Raw genomic sequence first — 22,321 nt, forward strand, 5'->3', positions numbered from 1 at the left:
GTCAGGAACAAAGGACCTAAACAAAGACACTGTGTATGAACGGATCCTCTGCTCGAGACGTGGAAGCTGGGGATATGGATGTATGCAACACTCAGAGGTCCATGTGAGTCATTCAGAGGCAGACTACGGCCTCTATGCAATGCTCAGAAATCCCATGTGCGCTTAAGAGGAATAAAGAGAGAGAGAGAAATGTGCTGCTCACATTGTGCTTCATTAGTACTATGTTTAGCCTTTAAACCAAGGCTAAGCCACTACTGGTCCCGAATATACTCACCCAAATATACAGAAAAAGCAGCAGAGACTTTATTGTAAACATGCCCTTTTTAGTCAAACCATCAACGGTTGGTTTTTTGTTTTTTTGTTGTTGTTTTTTTGGGGGGGTCGGGCGTATGCATGTGTTTAACCCCCTGCCAGTCCGTACAGGATTTGCATCCAAATTTGCTTGATTTTGCTGTTTTAGTTTTTTGTGCTTTTTTGCAGAAAACTGCTTGAATTGGCGAAATTGCAATTGCACGAAATTGTTTTGCATGATGTATGTTGCTAAATGAGACCTTCTAGCTATACTCATTTTGAACGAACCAAAGAGATCTTTGGCTGAATGCACGTTGCGGTCATGTCACATGACGCGTCCTGGCCCAAATCTGTGGAAAATCTGCGATGATTTTGAAAAATTGCAAGCTCCTCCGAATATTGCATTAATGTCTGTGATTGCAAAGTTGCAAAATCCTGGAGGGTCTGCCTCCTGCAATCAGGCTATTTTCACCTGAAATAAAAAGTTAGCAAGCCTATGCGCAGACTGTTAGAGAGAGCATTACAAAGAATATGAAGATTAGCGTCTGCTCCTCCCAGGAGAACACAGACAAGTGGAATGATAGATGGAAGGAAGGATGCATGGGTGGATCAATGGGTGCTCATGAGAGTATGTGGGTTTGGTTGCTGGGTGTGGAGTCTTAGAGCGAGGACAGAAATTTGGCACAAAGCCCGTTTCTCAGACAGCTATGTCTGTGTTCATTGCCGTCTCCACTCATGCACTGCTGGAATCAGCTGGCTGCAAATGAAGTTGCTCATATACGCTTCCTCTGACAGGCCATAATGATGTAAGAAACACAAAAGGATGACTCATTCTCACCTGCACACACATACCAAGACATACAGGAGGGGAAAACAACAGGGTCTGACCTATGATCTAAATAAATTTATTTAATGTTAATATAAACACAATAGAAGATATGAAATAGAGAATACATTAGAATAGATTTTTTTAAACATGCTGTGTATTTAATATCACTAGCCTATACTAGCTTTTGTTAATATTGATTTTTACGTGTAGCTCTTTAGGGCTCTTCATCTCAGATTTCATCCCGGTCAGCTGTAGATATGCAGGAATGGCTCAGTGAGCAACAGGAGAGCAGATTGCTGTTCTGACAGAGCTGGGTGTGTGGAAGCTGGCCAGAGCGTTCACCCATCTGCAGTGTAGACATTAACCTTTAAGCCGTGGAACAGTTCTGAACTGCAATCACAGCTCTGTGTGTCCAAGAATGTGTGTGTGTGTGTGTGTGTGTGTGTGTGTGCGCGCACATTATAGAAAGTTCAGTAACTGTATCATCCCCTGCATTGGAGCCCTTGTATATCGGGATCTTTATAATTTCCCTCAAGGTGCCCTGGTGCCAGCAGCAGTCTCCCAGCATAAATCAGAAAACTCACTCAGCCAGCAACAGCAGCGTCCTTCTGCCTGAGCCTCTGCGCTGGGGAACTAAGGATGCAGAGCGGCAGACAGGCAGAAAGAGCAAGACAGCATGAATAGAAACAGAGTGAGACAGCATAGCTGGAGAAAGAGAGTGACAGTGTGGCTGGAGACAGAAAGTGAGACAGCATGGTTGGAGGTAAAGAGTGAGACAGTGAGTGTGATGTGAGACAGCATGTTTGCAGGTAGAGAGTGAGAGCATGGTTGGATTTAGAGAGTGAGACAGCATGCTTGGAGGTAGAGAGTGAGACAGCATGGTTGTATGTAGAGGGTGAGACAGTGTGGTTGGAGGTAGAGAGTGAGACAGTGAGTGTGATGTGAGACAGCATGTTTGGAGGTAGAGAGTGAGACAGTGTGGTTGGATTTAGAGAGTGAGACAGCATGGTTGGAGGCAGAGAGTGAGAACATGGTTGGAGGCAGAGAGTGAGACAGCATGGTTGGATTTAGAGGGTGAGACAGTGTGGTTGGAGGCAGAGAGTGAGACATTGAGTTTGATGTGAGACAGCATGGTTGCATGTAGATAGTGAGACAGCATGTTTGGAGGCAGAGAGTGAGATATTGGGTTTGATGTGAGACAGCATGTTTGGAGGAAGAGAGTGAGACAGACTGATCTGATTGTCAGGAGGAAGATAGAGTATGATGCAACCAAACAGCCAAAAACAATGATATTACACGCTCTCACTCTCGCTAAACAACCCCTGAAGGTGTTCATGATGTTAGCCTTTGGCTCTTCTGGCTAAGCTTAGGGGTCGTATAGTGAGGCATTATGCTAAACAGAGCGTCTCGTTGCCCCAGTGTGAACTACAGATCTCTCTCTCAGCTGGACTGTTCAGTGAAGCATGGTGTGATACTTTATGATGCCATCTGATGTGACATTAGTACAGTGTTGGTGTGCATGATGGTCGTAATGTTGTCACAGCGGTGACGTTTTCCAACTTCCCCGCTGCTCTCAGGCTGCTGCTGTCTTCCCCATACGAGAGCTGTTTTACTGTTCGAGCATCACGAGCCTGGCTGTGTGACTAGCTTTAGGTGAGAACATCTGCCTGGCAAATAATTGATTGAGTGAATGAATAAATGAATATGTTTACTGGTAACCGCATTCAAACATCTATCACTATTTCCATGCTTATGTCCGTCTATTAATCTTTACTTTCACCTCAAAATGAATTCATGGATTTCTGCAGGCAGAAAGCATATGAAAGGTTGGAAAGTAAATAAAACATTTTAATTATGTTGTTTTGGTGAATTTTTCCCCCCTAAAGTACCGGTCTCAAAAGGATAGGCCGAAAGAAAAACATTTTTGGGTTAAAACCAAGTTGTCATTTTTTGCTGTTTTCCAAGCTTCAGCCACAGCAACATCCGACAGATTTTCCCAGACTGCCAGACAAATACATTTCAAATGTCTGGACAAATGTTCATTTTGAGTTGTTATTTTCTTGTACATACTGTAGCTGTGAGTCGAACACTTTGGAGTTAATAGGATGTAGGTGTACTCAAGCATTATTACACCTAAGATCCTTCACTAAGTGCTCCTGGCCTTGTGCTATGACATCCTGCACCACAGAGCCTCACGCTGGCAAAGCTTTGCACCCCATCCTGAAATACAGCACTGCTGCGAATACACTGATAAACAATGCTCTGGAAATGTATGAGCTGTGCTTCAGGCCTCAGCTTGTGTTGGAGTGTGCAAACAGGCTGCAAGACACAGGCTGTAATGACATATTCTCCTTGCTCTATTGTGTTAGCTAACAAAACATTTTATTCAGTACTTGTCAAGCTTTCCAATACGTTTCAGTTTGTAAAAATATTAGTTTAGTTGCATAGATCACTGGTTCTCAAAGTGGGATTTTTTTTTATAACCCTTAATTGTCAAAGATGTTATATTTATTATTCAGTTCTTGTAGTTATTAGCATGTTTCACTGGTTACTTGAATTGAATGGATTTAATCCCAAACTCAATAATGCAAAAAGTTGTAGGCCTATAGGTACTGTCTACTCGAACTTAATTCAATTTTATTTGTATGGCACTTAGACATTGTCACAATGTCTGGAAATCTGGATGTAGACATGGATTTAGATCTCTAATGAACAAGCCAGAGGTGACAAAGAAAACTTGAGGCTACATCCTCAGTAATCTGGATAGATTTGAAAACGCATCTTTTTCTCTGCGTTTTTGGCCTTCCGTCCACACTGAGATGCCGTTTTCGAAAACACTCTCCCAAGTGGATAAAATTTGAAAATGCCATTTTCGCGTTGTAGTGTCGACTGAGAAAACGGAGATGTTTATTTTTAATCAGAACAAACAAGATGGTGGACGATGTTGTACTACAGTCGTTGTGCCTGCTGTCCAGTTTGATAGCGGAGTTGTACAACCTTCAGATCACATTTTTTCAAAGGGGACAGAATGTACCCTCTCCACCTCTTCGTCTGTCTATTTAAAAAAACACCTATTTAAAATGTAAATAAACACCTGACAGAAAGGACGCAGGCCAAAGCTTATGTGCATCGTATAGGGATGTAAGCATTTTCAGACGTTTCAGTGTGGACAAGCAATTTTTGGAAAACATTTGAAAACAGCACTATAGATGTAGAGTGTTTTGCAATGAAAATGCAAGTCTTTAGATCTATCTGGATTAATGTGGATATAGCCTGAGAGAAACCAGGCTGGAAAGGGAATGTGTTCTCCTCTAGGTGCCTGATAGTGGGATTATAAATCATTACTCTTCTACAACTGTATACTAGAAATTCAACCAGTACTAAGTGCGTTGAAAGGATGTTCAGTATGAGCATCATGGTCTTCATGATTACAGCAGCTTGTTCTTAGGTACAGTGGACATTTCAGGAAAAGATACATGGCTCTTATAAATGGTTATTATTGTATAAATTGAAACAATGAAGTTCAAAAGCTGGATGTTCAGAGGAGGTTCGAGTTATTGATTATATGGTGTGTGAGTAGATATTCATCTGATGTCCATATAGACTGGTTTGGTACATTTCATTTTGTTCAGAAATGCTATGGAGAATGTTCTTTTCAGTGCGACTGTAAATACCGTATCTAAATATACCGTCAAATACACATAAAAAAATAAATCCATCTAAATCTATTTTTGGTTTGTCCGATTCAGTTCTTATACACATCATAAATTGTAGTCCGTCGTGATCTGCCTGTTCTCACGTCACTCGTAGAAGCTTTGTAATGCGAAGACGGATTCTGTAGCAGGGTGAACGTGCGCCGAGATATGTATCTATGTGTATGTTTGCGAGTGTATGCGTGTCCAGATGTGCACTCTTCCCTCCTGTTCAATAATTCATCAATTCAACGCAGCAGGGAACAGACAAAGATTTATGGCCTGTGATTGTGCAATGTCTGGATTTATCAGGACCATAGAGAGAAAATTGTCCACAACTACAAAAGGCTGTTTCTGCATGTATTTGATCAGCATGAGAACTCATCAGAATGAGGGGCAGAAGGAAGGATACAGGGAGAAAAGGAATGGGGGAATGAAAGGGAAGAAGGAAGAAAGAGAGACAGGTCAGGAAGGGGAGGGGTGTGGAGGTTTCATTAAGGGATCATGGCGGCCTCCTGGTGTTTCCCATCTTCATCCTCTGATTCACAGGACCCACACTGCCTCGGCCTCTCCAATTAATATGGAACCCTTACAAGAAAATGAGAGTTTATTGATTTAGTTTAAGGCATGTTTCTAACAGGGAAAGCTATTCAGATGCGGGGAGGATAGATAAGTGATCCCAATAAGGGGACAAAGAATGATGTACGAGAGAGAGAGAGAGAGAGAGAGAGAGAGAGAGAGAGATTGCATTGACTCAGTGATGTTTAATCTCTGTTCCAAAGAACTCTAATAGAGGCTGTTTGACTGCATTTTATTTTGTTGGCAATTTAATTTGGACTCGGCTATTGTGAGGAAGGGATATGGAGATCACAATGGTGCGCTCTTCAGGAGGAAAAGGAGCAAGGCTGAAATCTAAGATTACCCCCGCCACCCATGACACTTCCCGCTCATGGAGAGGCACTGGGATGTGACCACAGAGACAGACGGGTTATTGCCTGGACAGATTTCTCCCTGAGTTGATTTTCATTTTCTTGATTTTCAAAGTGGCCAGTGATCTGTAACAGGCCCTTCAGTGGGCAGAGATGGGGGCAGGAGCACAGTGGACAGAGGTTAGCCCACTCTCGCAATGGAAAATATAACTTAGACCAGCTCGACTCGCCTCCCCTCCACTCCCTGTCTCTCTCTCAGTGACCAAATTTACAGTTATCCTTCACAAATGACAATTTTCAGATTGGCCATGGACCCTAAGTATTTCTTCTTGCCTCATGAAAGATGCATTTACTTAGCATTTAAGCAGTTAAAGAAAACAAAAAAGAAAAAATGTTCCTCTACAGTTTGTAAAGAGGTTCTACTTGGAACCTTTTCTAAATTGGAAACCCTCTGCAGTACATATAAACTTTTTTCTCCCAGTGGAAAAAAAAAAAAACATTATTGTATTATATATATATGTAATAGAATTTTCATTCTAGTTTTCAATAACAATATTATAACAATAGAAGGGTATGGATTTTGTGATGTATGCATTATTTAGCAGTTTATGTAATATTTGGAAACTACATGATTGTCATCAGTATTATCTCTTGATCTATCATCTGTGGATTAAACTTACACTCGTCACTCTCATACCAACATTCCCTTCATGTTAGTTTCAATTTCGTTGCTGTATAATTAATATTTAATTTGATTAATGTGCTTTAAGATAAATAACTGGACAATAATCTGGCCCTTCAAGAATTTACTGATTATGTTTTAGTCCAGTATTTAACGGCATGTACCTGATTAAAACTCAGCAAACATTTTAAGACCATTATTTTTGCAAAGCTCTTGAAGCTACATGTATATCATCAAATAGTTGATCGTGAAGCAGCTCAGTGTCAGAAGATCTATCTTTGTTCTGTGGATTAAGTAGCTAGTGTGCCGAGTTCAACAGTTGTTCTCTCCTTTGTGGGTTGCCTTTTGGTCTTTCCTGTCACAAGTTCTGAAGGTTGAAGAGAAAAGCGGTGTCAGGAAGCTGATTGCTAGCACGGAATTTCTAAGACAATCTGAATCTCATATTCAGCTACTTTGCCACAGTGGATTAAGATGATCTAAGAAGGCTTTGTGGGGCTCGATAAAAATCAGGCGCGCTGGAGAAAGGAGCACCGGGAGAAATTTTTCCCTTTTTGTCCTTCAAAGTTAATTGTTAAAGTTATTTTCCTCCCTCGCTGTTGCATGGGCTTTGCCAGGGAAAAAAAAGAGTGGCATGTTTTGCATGAATTTAATCACCATCTGAGAGATTGTCTGTAAATCCTCTTCCAACTTCAGATATGATCATTTGTTACTCATTTGCACAGTCCAAATTGAACGTGCCATTATGGCAACAGGACATTAGTCTTATACTGTAATTTATCACTGATTGACTGCTACAGTGAGTGATGGTGTGTCTATAATATCCACTGTGCATTGCCTTGATGCCTTCCATTTCTCCTGATGTGAAAGGCTTTAGTTGAGTAGTGAAGATTAAGGCTGTGCGAAGAAGTGGCACAAAGCAGTATTAAAAGGACAGAAAGAGAGAGAGAGTGTGCGAGAGAGAGAGAGAAGCAAAGTGCTTCTCCAGTAAATCTCGCCTGTCTGTCTGTCACTGCCCAGTTAAAGGTTACTGTAATCTGAGCCGTGTAACACTCGAGTGGGCTGGAGAATGCTCTTACCAGTTAATAGTGCAGCTGTGATAGATATAGCCTCAGCCAGGCAATAGAGTAGCTAAGAGGAGAGAACGGCTTAGCTCACCCCCTCTTCTGGAGATGCCAGGGAAGCAGAGAGGTGTCACACATACACACTGTGCAGTGTGGCTGTTTGAATTGTGAAATTAGAAGCCTTCACAGACAAATATTACTCCTCAGCCCTAGGCTTGGCAGCCTCTCTGCCATCCATCACTTTCATGCCATAAAGTCCGCCCGCTACCTCATGGAAACTTTCCAGAAGCTTTTTAGACTTTTTTTTTTGTTCCTGAAAGCATTCGGTTATTAGACAAATGAAGTAAGGCTTTGCCGACTTCATTCTTATTCTTGGCAGTGTGCTTTTTATCATAAGGCAGATAGTCATTAATTTACAGAATCAACGGTGGGAACATCTTTTGTGATCTCATATTAATTTTTTCCCCCTGAATCCACCCCTCGGCAAAAATTACTCACATCGTTAAAAAATATTTAATTAGGCTGCAGTTTATCCACGGCTCACAGGGGAGAAGGGATTTGCATGAAGCAGGTCGCATGGCGCAGCGGTGAGGGAGATTGGATGTGAGCGGAGTTCAGGGGGTCACCGCCTCTGCCAAGGACTCCCATTTGCCAAGGTCAGCCAGGTAGCGTGGTTTCTCCCCCAGGTCTCCACTCAAAGACGACAGCTCCAATTGGCCTTTAATTAGGGCCTTCCTTTAAGCCTCAGCCTGCTGTTGGTTTTATAAAGCTACTTCATACTTTAACTCTTTGCTGTTGATTTTGGAACAACGCACTGTTTTGGGTTATAGCACAGCCACCGAAAATCATTTACAACTATGTTAGTGTTGTACAGTTCTCCAAAAAGTGGACACATATACAATACATAATAACAGGCCTTAAACATCCTCCTTTGCTCAATAACTTGATGTAGAATGTTTTGAACTGGCAATGATGCAATATGAAAAAATTAAGTGTGCCATGAACATATGGATTTAAATAAAACAGAAGTACATAATTTGTGTTTGTATGAAACCTGAATAATAATGTACTTTTTTTAATTTCAATCTTAATACATTAATTTAAAGTATTATTGGAAATGTATAAAATATTAGTCAACAGGTTGATTACTATGCTGCAAGCCAGATTTTATTGTTATTCTTTTACACTCTTTAAACATTTTTACTGTAAGGGAGATTTTTTTGTATACTGTCAGGCAGTTAGGTTGATTTTTCTGTAGCACGAGAGCAAATATGCTAAACACATACCTTTTTTATATTACTGACTGACAGCTAGTTACATTTCTAACATTTTTTACATTTCTATCTATTTTTGCCCATTTTTACCAGTATTGCCTAATATGCTTGAAATAAAGGATCCATTGGTGGAATGCGTTGTGATTTAATTGTGCTTGTGGACTTGCATTTTAGTTGTAAGTCTAGAAGCATTTTATATACACACTATATATATTGATTACAAAAACTGCATACTGTCTCCCCAGTGTAAAACTAATTAATGGCCTGTTTAATTTCTGATTAATACACAGCGGAGCACTATTACAAATGGAATTGCGGTTTGTTACAGAAGTTACATGTTTACAGCGGAGTTGTCTGGTGGCTTCATCGGTAATAGCCCTGTCTTTGCTAGCTGGTGTGATACGTCATATAGTTAGTTTATATAAGTAATGATTATATAGGTTTCATTTTGAAAATCACATCAGCTACGTACAGGGCCTGTCTGGATGGTCAGTCAGGCCTGGAAAATTGTGTTCCTACTCCCTCAGTTAAATCTTGTTCTGCAGAAGAGCTCAATGCTCATGAACATGCTAGTGACACCAGAACTAATACACGATAGGCGTACTGATAGTAATAACAATGCCTGATCATGATCAGATTTTAAATAACTAAATAGTGGCTGAATAATATTGGGAAAATTGACTATTATCCATAAGATAAGACAGAGGTGAATGCCGTGAGGAATATACGACATGGTTAAATATCGTGAACCTGATTGTATTTTTTTTTAAGGCTACAGCATATGGTGTTTTATTTTAAGACTTTCAAAAATAACTTTTTCAAAAATACCGTCTGCAACCTAAATTATTATCAGTTATCAGAAAAAAAAGTAGATTCTAACAAATATATTTACTCTTTACTGTTGGTGAAACAAGTGGATAAGGCACCGATCCATAGAATAGATTCTGCCGACTGTCTCAATTTATCAATTTTCCTGTTACTGTGCATTTTGCTTCATTATTTACAGGCATTTCATCTCATACTGTGGCTCTTTATTGTGTGTTTGCACGTGTGGCCCAGGCCAAATGTTGGAGAACTCCAGGCAGGTTAAGTGGCTGGGAGCAGGAGGTGAGCATGTGTGCAGTTGATGCCAGAGAGTAATTGTGTCATAATGAGCAGGACGAGGGCTGGCACGCTCCCATGGCTCTTCAGCAGGGTTCAGTGACACTTAACAAAGTAGCCTGAGGCTCAGAGGGCAGCAAAGAGCGACCAGTGACAAAGAAAAGCTAACACGAGTGTTTCATACAGTGAGTGTGTGTTTGTGTGTGTGTGTGTGTGTGTGTGTGCGTGCCCGGGGGGGTTGTTATTACACTCATTAAGCAGAGAAAGATGAAGAGAGGAAGTGGAAATGGGGGGAAAAAGCAAACAGGAAGGAAGCTGTCGATCATGTGATAAAAGTTGACAGTGGGGCTTATGGCTTTGATGGAGCAGAACAGTTAATAGCATATAGCTGACATTTCTTGAAACCCTGCTAATTAAAGCTTTTCCTTTTTTTTAAGCAGCGCCTAACGTCCGTCCCTCTTTCTCTCTCTTCATGTTTAGAGAATCATGTGTTTTCATTAATCCGTACCAGTCAGTCTTAATAAGCCAGAGGAAGAGAGATGAGGCTGTGGTTTATATTGAGTGTCCTTCTACAGAATAAATGTGTTGTTGAGGGCACTGCCCATGCCCCCTCTATAGCAAGCGCAGCCTCATGTACTATGCAAAAGCTCATGCAGTAATCCAAGTGTCCTTTCTGCAATCACAGAGTATAATCTGCTGCTCTCTTGTAACGCATAACACTAGTACCAGTACCGCATCCACCTGGTGCACAATGCATATTAGAGCTAGTATTATTGTTAGCCCTCCCCATCTCCCCATCGCTGAGAATAACACTGCACAAGTGCTTTGTGGAAACACTTGTGTTGAAAAGTAGGCTCATTGTAATACAGTTAGAACAGTCGACAGGGCCGTGTTCATGAATTATAATAGACACAAAAGGTTTGTCTGCGGGAGACCTGGGAGAGAGAGATAGCTTTGGCATTTCATCTCCATTCGGAAATAGATTTTTTAAAGCACTCAGTGTAATGTATTCAGTGCACTGTTGCTGGCATACCGACACACTGTCATCTCGCTTATTATTCAAGCTTAATCCAATTGCTCATTTGAATCGCTATCATTCCTCCCATCCTTGTAATCCATGGAGCTGTTTGTCTCTTGAGGTTAAATACAGTTGTAAAATACCTCTCTCCTGTTTCTGAAAGCTGTTCCAAGCATGCGGAAGACGATCGCCAGTCTTTGTCTCATCACGTCACATCCACAGTTCCTTTGGCTTGTCGTTCACAGAATGTCCGAAGATTTTTTAGAGCAAATGGTAGCACCTCCAGCTCTGTGCTGAGAAAAAGCATTGTTAAACTCTGAGAAGCAGAAAGAGATCATGGCTATTGTAGTTAGAACGTGTCTGCTGTGGGACTTTTCAGTAGTGCTTTAAGACATTGAATCAGGGAATGGAAGACATAGGTAGGTGAGTTGCAGTTGTGCTCAGACACAAAAAAAGAAGCAATCTGAACTCAAAGAACACTTTATCAGGAACACTATAGTAATACTAGCTAGGGCCTCCATTTGCTCTCATAACAGCCTTAATTCTTCATGGCATGGATTCCACAAGATGTTGGAAACATTTATTTGAGATTCTGATCCATATGGAAATGATTGCATCACGCAATTCCTGCAGATTTTTCAGGTGCACATTCATGTTGTGAGTCTCCTGTTCTACCACATTCCAAAGGTGTTCTGTTGGATTCAGATCCAGTGACTGGGAAGGCCACTGAAGAACACCGGACTCATTGTCATGTTCATGAAACCGGATTGTGATGACTTTTGCTTTGTGACATGGTGCATCATCATGCTGGAAGTAGCCATTAGAGCAGGGGTGTCCAATCTTATCTGGAAAGGGCCGGTGTGGGTGCAGGTTTTCATTACAACCATGTAGAAGCCACACCTGAGTCTATTGAAAGCCAAGATCAACTGATTAAACAGGTGGAATCAGGTGTGGCTCCTGCTTGGTTGGAATTAAAACCTGCACCTGTACCAGCCTTTTTGCGGATAAGATTGGACAACCCTGAATTAGAAAATGGGTAAACTGTGGCTGTGAAAGGATGCACATGGTCAGCAACAACACTCAAATTGGCTGTGGCATTCAAGTAATGATTTATTGGTATTAATGGGCCAAACGTGTCAAGAAAACATTCCCCACACCATTACAACAACTACACCAGCCTGGACTGCTGACACAAGACAGGATGAGTCCATGGATCCATACTGTTGACACCAAATTCAGACCCTACCATCTGTGTACCTCAACAGAAATCGAGATTCATCAGACCAGGCTGCGTTTATTGGTATTGGTGAGCCTGTACCCACTGCAGGCACAGACTTCTCTTCTGCCCCCAGCTTTCTGTTCTTGGTTGACAGAAGTGGAACTCGACATGGTCTTCTGCTGTTGTAGCCCATCCGCCTCAAGTTTCAATGTGTTGTGCATTCTGAGATGCTTTTCTGCTCACCACAGTTGTACAGGGTGGTTATCTTAGTCACTGTAGCCTTTCTGTCAGCTCGAACAAGTCTGGCCATTCACCGTTGACCTCTCATCATCAAAGCGTTTCCATCTGCAGATCTGCCACTCACTGGATGTTTTTTCTTTATTGAACCATTTTGAATAAACTCTAGAGACTGTTGTGTGTGGAAAATCCCAGGAGATCAGCAGTTATAGAAATACTCAAACCAGCCCTTCTGGCAGCAACAATCACACCACAGTCAAAATCACTGAGATCACATTTTTCCCCATTCTGATAGGCCCATATATGCATGATTTTATGCATTGCACTGCTGCCACATGATTGTCTAATTAGATAATTTCATGAATGAGAAGGTATACAGGTGTTCCTAATAAAGTGCTCAGTGCGTGTATATATGTACATCATGTGAAATTTATATAATTAAGGTTAAGGTTAGGTTTACATCAAGAATTAGGTGTAGACAATTCTTATTTTGTATATATTATAGCATACACACTATATACAGTATACGTTACACACACACACACACACACACACACACACACATATATGCATATATATATATATATATATATATATATATATATATATATATATATATATATACAATCCTGTGTCCTGAAATGTCACGATTCATTCACACGACACATTCGTGTGTGTGTGTGTGTGTGTGGAGGATGGGTAAGAGAACTCCACCTCTCTGCTCTTAAATGGTTAATCTCCCACACATTTGTCCTCCGACTCTGTATTGTTTCTAAACACTATATATTACTGTGTTGTACATTACACTATAGTATGATTGAATAGACAGTTTTGAAAAATTCTGTTGTTTTTTCCCCAGGCTCCTTTCTATTCTACATTATTACCTAGTACACATCCAGGTCACAACTCATTGTTGCCATCATGTCTTCTCTGCTCTGTATGAATTGTTACAGCTCATGACAGTGGATTTCAAAAGAGACAAACTGCTCTGAGGGATTGCACACTGAGGGATAATTCGCATGTAATCCTAACATCCCTGCAGGCCGAGGCCAGATACGCACAGCGATGCAACAACGGAACATTTAGGACCCACAGGAGCATTGTTGCTGTTTTATTCATTCATTTATTTATTTATTTATTATTTAATTTTTTTTTTGTTTGTCCTCCATAATATAAACTCCCCCCTTCCTCTTATCTGTAATCTTGTGCTCCTAACATGTAGTGTTTAAGGCACACAATCAATAGCCTGATGCTTTTAGAAAGGCAGCAGGTGAAGGTCATCTCTGTTTTTCAAGTTCAAAACAGTGTCTTGAAACCATGAAGAATACAGAGCCTTTGAAACGAGTCATTAAAAACATCAGTTCGCTTGTGTCCACTCTTTCCCATTTGTGAGGGCAAAACAACTTGTGTGTGTGTGCAGGTGGAGTTGACGGGCAGCAGTGTGTTTGACTACGTGCACCCGGGTGATCAGGTGGAGATGGCCGAGCAGTTGGGGATGAAGCTTCCTCCAGGCCGGAGTCTGCTGTCTCAGGGAGCCGGGGCTGAGGACGGAGCAAGCTCAGCCTCCTCATCCTCACACTCTGAGACGCCTGAACCAGGTAAGAGGAGAAAGCTTTCTGAAATATTATGTCCAGTTAATTTATATAAGGCATGTAGCTAGTATTAGCAGCAAAAAATTATACATATTTATGAATGTAACTAACAGCTGGCTAGCGTTAAGGTGAAAATGAAAATAGTTATGACTATGACTACATTTACATGGACAGCAATAATCTAATTATTGACCTCATTCTGAATAAGACTATATTCTGATTAAGATGTTTACATGAGTCGCTTCATTTCATGTTCCTTTTTTACACGTTATAGAACATAGATCGATTAACAGCACACATCATTACGTCCCCACGCCACGCCGTCCAACGTTCCCTCCAAAATTTCACGTATCAACATACAGTTCGTCTTCATTAGGGTACCGTATACAGTTTTGGGTGTTTCAATTTTAATTTTACGAAAGCTTCAAGTGCAGTTAATTATTTGTTGTGCTATACGTGCAAACAGACGACTGTTTGAAGCTATGGGCTGCGTCCCAAACCGCGTACTTACCTACTATATAGTAGCCGAGATACATGTATTTCGGCTACTATATAGCAGGTAAGACTGCGGTTTCGGACGCAGCCTCTCTCTCTTGTTTGCCATCAAAAGGTTGAGCACTGCCGTGTGTGTACGTGTCCTGTCGGAAAATACGGCGAAAACTCCAACACGACGTTAATAGTGTGATTAAGGTCTGTACATGTCTGTAATGCACGTAGATAATGCGACTAAAACAGGAGTACTCCACACGTCTTAATTCAATTTGTGTTTACTTCGAGTATGACTTTAGTCGGATTAAGGTAATAAAAAATTGCTGTTTACATGGTAGTTTCTTAATCAGAGTATTGTCTTAATTGGGTTAATATTGGATTATTGTTGTCTATGTAAATGAACTGTATGTCTTCAAAATGTTTTTAAAAATCTTTTGCCTAGTTAGCCAGGTCCTGTAGATGCCAGTGGTATTGAGTTCTATATGTTTTTACTTAAAGATTTCAGTCTGTGGAATTAAAAGCACATCCACTGAGCGACAGGATTCAATGACAGACCAACATTTCCATATATGTACTCGAATTCTGTATTCTGTAACACCAGACCACCCTGCTAATATGTGACTGGGTTTAGAACAGGATCACATCATTATTCTTAGTCATTCTGAAATGCAAATACAGAAATGACGTCTTACCTGCTTAGTGATCTTAGCTTGTTGAAGACACTGTGAGAGAATAGCAGTGTATCCAAGGCTCTTCCTGTTCTTCAAGTGACACAGTCACTCACTATTTTGAGAAATGAGGCCTGTGTATAAATATTCGAGTGTTTCAACTGTTGCACTAATCCTGCCATCTTGCCCTGTTGCCGTGTTTGGCTGCCAATTCTGCCAAAAAAGTGTTTATAATCGCACTATCTGGTGTCACCCAGAAGAGGATGGGTTCCCTTTTGAGTCTGGTTCCTCTCAAGGTTTCTTCCTCTTATCGTATCAGAGTTTTTCTTTGCCACCCTCGCCCCTGGCTTGCTCATTAGGAATGAACTTTCATTTTTATTACAATTTGATATATTTTATATAAAGCTGCTTTGTGAAAATGTCCATTGTTAAAAAAAAATAAAACTGAATCGAATTGAATGTTCAGTTGGTGGAATTTTTAATGGAGGTTCATTCAATCATTGTAGGTTTACAAATTTAACTCACAATTTTGCATCAGCTAAAGCTTCCTTCTTGATTGTGAGACTCAGTATTAGTATGTCTAGTATGTCAGAATGAAGGAATGGACAGATTCAAGAAACAAGCTGACAATCCTTTGACTGAAGGTGTTTTCTGAAAAACATATTTAGACCAGTGGTTTGGCGAGAAGCGTGCGTCTGTCTGTGTGTGTGTGAGACATGATATGCTTGATGAGCATTTCCTGAGTATCGAGCTGGAAAGTGGCAGTGGCAGTGGCGGCTGCACTGTAACGTGCTCTTCTTCCCCCGCCCCAGAATTTAATTAGAGGACTTGTATAGATGAAATGAAAAGAGGTGACATTCCTCATTAGAATTCTTTTCAGGCTGGTTATAGACTTTGCCTTCCAAATGTTCCCATTTTCATTGTGTTGAACTGATGATAATTTAAGTATTAGGGGAAAATCCATTTATAAATTAAACAAAATGACTTGATATCCATCAGTCCCTTAGTTCATCAAGCTGTTCAAACAGGAGGGAGATTGGCTGTTCGGCCCGGGTCTTCCGAGAGCCTCAGTAATTAGATATGCCAAGGATTTATTCTTTGCTGATTGGGGCTTTAAATTAATTGAAGTTCCACATTTGTGGCTTTGTCCTTTTCTCTGCTTTTTTTGCCATTACACACTGGTTTGTGTGTGTGTGAGCAGGGTTGGTTGGGGGGCGTATAGAAAGGCTTCACAGTCCTCATGGCTTCATAGTCCTCATTTCTTAGCAGCAGTGAGCGCACCGGTCTTTAATGGAGGGGGGTTGTGACATTAAGATTTATTTGTTTACACAGACCCTCATCCAATACTTCCCAACCTCACAATCCCTCCATCTCTGTCTATTTCTCAGAACAAATCCCAGTATAAGAAGTATGTAATACGGACATGAGCAGCTGCTCTTTGCGAATTGTGCTTGTGTCATCTCCTCCCTTTCACTCTGCTCATGATGTCACTCTTCCCTTTGCAATGTCACCTTTCCTTGTGTTGTACCTCCTAGGTAAATTGTGTTATCAACAGTCTTGTTTAAATGCCTAGCACTGCAGAGACACCAGTACCTCCCCCTCAACCCCACCCACTGGTTCCATCTTCTCTCTCAAGGGCACGTCACATGTGTAATAAAGCGGTAAATATTAAATATGACTGGGGTTGTTGGGAGGTTTTTTTTTTGTTGTTGTTTCGTTTTTTTGAAGATGCTAATCCCGATGTTTGTCAACAGGAGTCCTTTGATGTGGATGAAAGGCAGCACTGTTTGTGTGTGTAAATACATTAATAAAAGAGAATGCTGCCAACATTATTTGCAATAAGATGAATTCAGGGATGCCAGCCAGATCCCGTGACATCATGTCCAAATAAATTCAGCATAAAGACATCGCTGAAACGTAGTTTCATAGTTTGTAAATTTTATGTCAAATAAAATATTAATCCATTTAAACCCAGGCAGAATTAATTAGATGTGTTTATTAAAACCTGTTATAACAAATGAGCAATCTTTATTGGGAATTTATGTGTGATTTTAGAGTAGAACTTTTTCTTTTCTTTTCTTTTCTTTCCCCAGTATTTTACTTTGCCGTTGACAGGCTGATGGGTCAAGGAGCAACATATTGACTGGATCTGTAGTGTAATTGTCTTTGTACTCCTTTTACGCAGACTGCTTTTTAAATGATGGATGTATTTGTTTTATTTTAGTTTCATTATACGTAAAGCGCACAATGGCAACTCTTTTTTTTTTTTTTTTAAACCAAAGTTAGATGCTTCCCTTTGTTATATCTTTCAGATAAAATAGCATAGGGAACCTATTTGTCTTTCTTCGTTTATAAATAAATCAATGTATTTTGTATCTCTGTCATAATAATACTACCATTTTGAACCAAATAAAGAACTTGTGCGGAAAATGTGTAGTTTACGTTAACCAAACAACTCTAAAGCAGCTCTTAAGTTGTCTTGAAATTGAAAAAATAAATAAACTGTACAAATAACCTCTGAAATACAGTAAAGCAATATTCACTTCATAAATCTGTGAAAGCGTTCATTCTTCGCAGATGACTGAATGATAGGCCAGTAGTTTTGACTTCCTACTGCAGTGTGTACTAGACACAAATCCTCAACTTACTGCTACAACACACACACTAGTCATGCCTGTTCCCAGTCCATTATGTGGTTATGAAATTGTGTGTGGAAGCGCTGTGTGTGTGTGTGTGTGTCTGGAGGGTGGCGGTGTTGAGATGCAGCACTGCACCAGGATCCTGAGGCTCCAGAGCAGGACTAGCCTTTGGTCAGGGTGATCCTGCCTCTCCCTCAGGCTCAGACCTTTGATTTGTGTGCATCCTCTTCTAGCTTCAAACAGGTGTCTGCTGCTGAGCGTGACATTTGAAATGCAAATAGAGCTCTTTTCCACCAGGCCCCCAAACCTGGGCCTGTCAAACCAGAGTAATACCCACATCTCCCACACATGCAGTTATACACAGACACACACACACACATATCTTTGTTATACACACAAAAACTTAAATGTGTGTGTACTTTTGGTGCTTGTGTAATAGCTAGTGAGTCAGTAAAGAAGGGAGGATAGGATCGTAAGGTTCATGTAGTGTATAACTTTAGCTTTGTGCAGTTGTGCTTCTTTTTACTCCTAAAATACATGCTGCTTAAATAACTTTACTGTCCTTTTATCACAACTGCTTTCCCACAAGCATTGTCGCACAAAGATCATGGTTATATGGTAAAATGCGCGTCACAGTGAACACTCTCTCCACCAGTTAGGATGATCTTAAAGGAGAACTCCACCTTCAATGATTTGTTTATCAATATTTATTATTAATCTGTGACATTTGATTTATTTGATTTCATTTGTGTAATTTGGTTTAAACTTCTTTCCTTGGCATATTGGTCTATTTTCACTAGTTGACTATTTCCTATATTACCCACAATGCCATTCAACTACCCACTGATTGTGGTGCCCCTGATAGTGGAGCCCTTGTTTAATCTCTACCTAAAGAGATCAATGCAGCGGCACTTTAGTCCTTTAGTTTGTCCAGTTCTCTCACCTCCTCATCTACACACTCTGCTCAATCAGGTAAAGTTCCAAAGCGTTCATGCTAATTCCGCCATCAACGACTAGCCGAGCCGAATCTCTGGCATAACTCAGTGCAGCTCCATCATATAACCACATGCATTATGGAACTTTTAGTCCAACGGTTATTATCTCCTCTATTTTTAGAATGGAGTTCTCATTAAGATAATATTGTACATCATTGAAAAATTGAGAAAACAAGCTTTTGCTCTTTTTGTTTTCAGCGGCTAAAAACCTGATTGTTATTGTAGAAAATTCGTCTTCTATTAAATGCCTCTGTAACTACACTAGCAATGTCCCCCAGTGTCGTAAAACTTGGTACACAACTGCCATCTTCTCACAGGAATAACAAAAATACAGCACCAACCAACAGTTTAGCACCAGACTCACTAAGCACATCATAAACATTTCAATATAAAAAATGTAATGTGTTACAGTGTGGATTTATCCTTTAACCTTTAAATGCTTGTGGGAAACAGGGCCCTGATCTCATGAGAAATTTTGTTTGGATTGTAAGAAACGAGGGTGATGTAATTGGATTTCTTTCTGTCTCATAGAAATGAATTCACCAAAAAAAAGGTAACTTTGTATCTTGATATATTTTCTTACGATTTATAATGTGCAAATGGTTATAAATGTGCAGATGCCTCATAAACTCTTGCAGTATTTTTAAATGCGCTTGAAGGATGGGATAGATTCAATGTAGAATTTCTGAGTAGTGAAATCAATCCCATTTTAAAATCGAACCCTAAACCTACAATAAAAGTTGACAGTGTCTATTAAATGAGGCTGAAATTCACAGTGCCTTCTTGAACTCTTCCTACACAAACTTCTTCAATTTCTCTCTGAAATGGATAACCTGAGATGGCCATGTGCTGGTGCCTAAAGGGGAAAAAAAAACGAGCAAGAAGACAGAGAGTTGAGTGAGTTTGACTGCTCCACATGTGGCCCCGTCAGACAGCAGCAGCAAAGGTGCCCTCAGTGCCCTCGGTCCAGGGTCTCTGAGCTGGCTGGGGCAGGACGAGTGCGCTGTATGCACCAGTTCTCCCTGGTGATTCCCCTTCACACACTCCACAGTGAAGGTGTTAACCTCGTATGCTGGAGTGTCCTTGAGAAGTGGAGTCAGGGGTCAAAGGAGCCATTTGTACTCGCACAGAATACAGATAACGGGATTAGTGCCCACCGAGAGCAGACATTAGTCTGATCCACCTGTCAGGTGAGACTGCTTATCATGGGTATACACATATTTTAAGATGTAGCTGTAGTAGAGAGGCTTCCCCTGTTCCAGGTTTGTATTCGTAATGAGAAAGCTCTTTTGTTTTAGTACACAGAGCCACACACATTAAAAAACTTACAGTACACAAAGTACTCAATTGTATGGTAAGGATAGAGTAGTCAGAGGATGATCACATGATCTGAGCTGGAGCTTTAATTGAAATCTGAAGCCACAGAAGGTCTGCAGCTCAAACATATTGATTTCACTCAGGCTGACCCAGCCAGTGGGGTCACGTTCCAACTCATCTGACATTTCTTCAATCCATCACACACTCAAGCAGACCCCAGTGCCTCGGTCCACTCTGAGAAGGGTGAGTGTGTGTGTGTGTGTGTGTGTGTGTGTGTGCTTGTGTCACTGCCAAGAAGAAGTCTGAAAGGAAAAGCTTTGTAAGAGTAACACAGGCAACGCAAATCTGTGATTTGTTTATGTGAAAGATCATCTGCTTCCATTTATTCTCTCTCACGTCTCCTTTTGATTAAGAATGCAAATCCGATCCTTTTGTCCATCTGCCTTTCTGTCAGACAAGGAGTGTTCAATTAAATAAACATCAGTATGTGCTGGAATGGCCGCTCTTCTCATCTCTAGCTCCCACCTGCTAAAATCAGCCGAGCATCCATCTCCACCCAGCTTCCAAATGGAAATGCTAATGACGCTCTGCAAATGCAGGCCATTCTCCACAGCAAAATGTATACATTTGTTTTCCCATATCATTTATTACAAGAGACATGACTGCTGCAAGGATTGGGGGATTTGAGGCTGGATTCTTTTCCACTGGTATTTTCCATTCACAGATGGCAGAAGGGATTTCTGATATTCTCAGAGCGGAGATGAGCTTCGAGTGAACGGCAGTCGGAGCACTGTACTGAGCCTGCCTCACTCTACTTTATTGCTCAAGAGAAGCCCTAAAGATGAGGCAGGAACATGGCTGTCCTCCAACCCAGACCAGCTGCTTGGAACCAGAATAGACATCAGATATTTCCTTTGTTTCCAACATGTCTCGGTGTGCAGTTGCAAAAGTTTGCATCCCCATGGTTTCTGAGTAAAGGGAAAAATGATCTGCAAAATAATAGAATTCTTACAAGTTCAAAATGAAATGTCAGTGCGTCCTGAAATCAATCACAATCCAAAAGATAGTAAAGTTAACAGAAATATTGCAAGTAAGCGAGTTGAAAAGCTGTTCAAAGTTTAAGAAAGGAGTAGGAGGCAGATATAAAGGCAAAGGATACAAGTTAAAATGACATGCAAGTTATTATTTATAGCACTTTTAGAAAATAACATACAAATTTTTGAGCTGATATAATTCATTAAAATGTCTTAAATATTTTTAAAAATATATTTATCTTATGATATATTTATAACTGTAATTCAACTCATAAAAACTTATATTATAATAAAACTTATAATAACTATCTTAAACTGTATAACCATGTATAACCCCAATTCCAAAAAAGTATGAAAAACTGTAAATAAAAACCGAATGCAATGATTTGCAAATCTCATAAACCCATATGTTATTCACAATAGACCAGAGAAAACATGTCAACTGTTTAAACTGAGGAATTTTTTTCTGAGTAAATAAACTGAGTACCATTTTAAGAAAAAAATGAGAATTTGATGGATGCAACACGTCTCAAAAAAGAAACTGCTGGAGGTTAATTGGCAATAGATCAGTAACATGATTGGGTATAAAAAGAGTATCTTAGAGAGGCTTTCAGAAGTAAAGATGGACAGAGGTTCACCAATCTGCGAAAACTGTGTCTACAATTTCAGAGTAATGTTCCTCAACATAAAATTGTGAAGACTATGAATATCTCATCATCTACAGTACATAATAACCTCAAAAGATTCAGAGAATCTGGAGAAATCTCTGTGCGCAAGGGACAAGGGTGAAAATCAATATTGCACGCCCGTGATCTTTGGGCCCTCAGGCGGCACTGCAATAAAATCAGGCATGATTCTGTAATGGAAATAACTGCATGGGCTCAGAAACACCTATGTATGTGAACACAGTTTGCCATGCTATCCACAAATGCTGGTTAAAGCTCTATTATGCAAAGAAGAAGCCATATGTGGACATGATCCAGAAACGTCGCCATCTTCTCTGGGCCAAAGCTCATTTAAAATGGACTGAGGCGAAGTGGAAAACTGTTCTGTGGTCAGACGAATCGAAATTTGAAATTCTTTTTGGAAACAATGGACGCCGCATCCTCTTTAGTTTAGAGGAGAGGGACCATCCAGCTTTTTATCAGCGCTCAGTTCAAAAGCCTGCATCTCTGATGGTATGACAGTGCAGTAGTGCCTATGGAATGGGCAGCTTGCACATCTGGAAAGGCACCATCAATGCTGAAAGGTATA

The 22,321-nt window shown here is 40.4% G+C and overlaps 1 protein-coding gene across 1 annotated transcript in view; it reads left to right on the forward strand.

The window, feature by feature from the left end:
• The window catches only part of LOC128613038 (neuronal PAS domain-containing protein 3), a 250,812-nt gene that overhangs the window by 202,148 nt on the left and 26,343 nt on the right, over window positions 1–22,321 (forward strand). The window contains exon 6 of the mRNA XM_053633577.1: window positions 13,754–13,931. Coding sequence (XP_053489552.1) covers window positions 13,754–13,931 — 178 coding nt within the window. The remainder of the gene's footprint in view (window positions 1–13,753; window positions 13,932–22,321) is intronic.

This window comes from Ictalurus furcatus, chromosome 9 (assembly GCF_023375685.1).
Source record: "Ictalurus furcatus strain D&B chromosome 9, Billie_1.0, whole genome shotgun sequence".
Taxonomy (NCBI): Eukaryota; Metazoa; Chordata; class Actinopteri; order Siluriformes; family Ictaluridae; genus Ictalurus; species Ictalurus furcatus.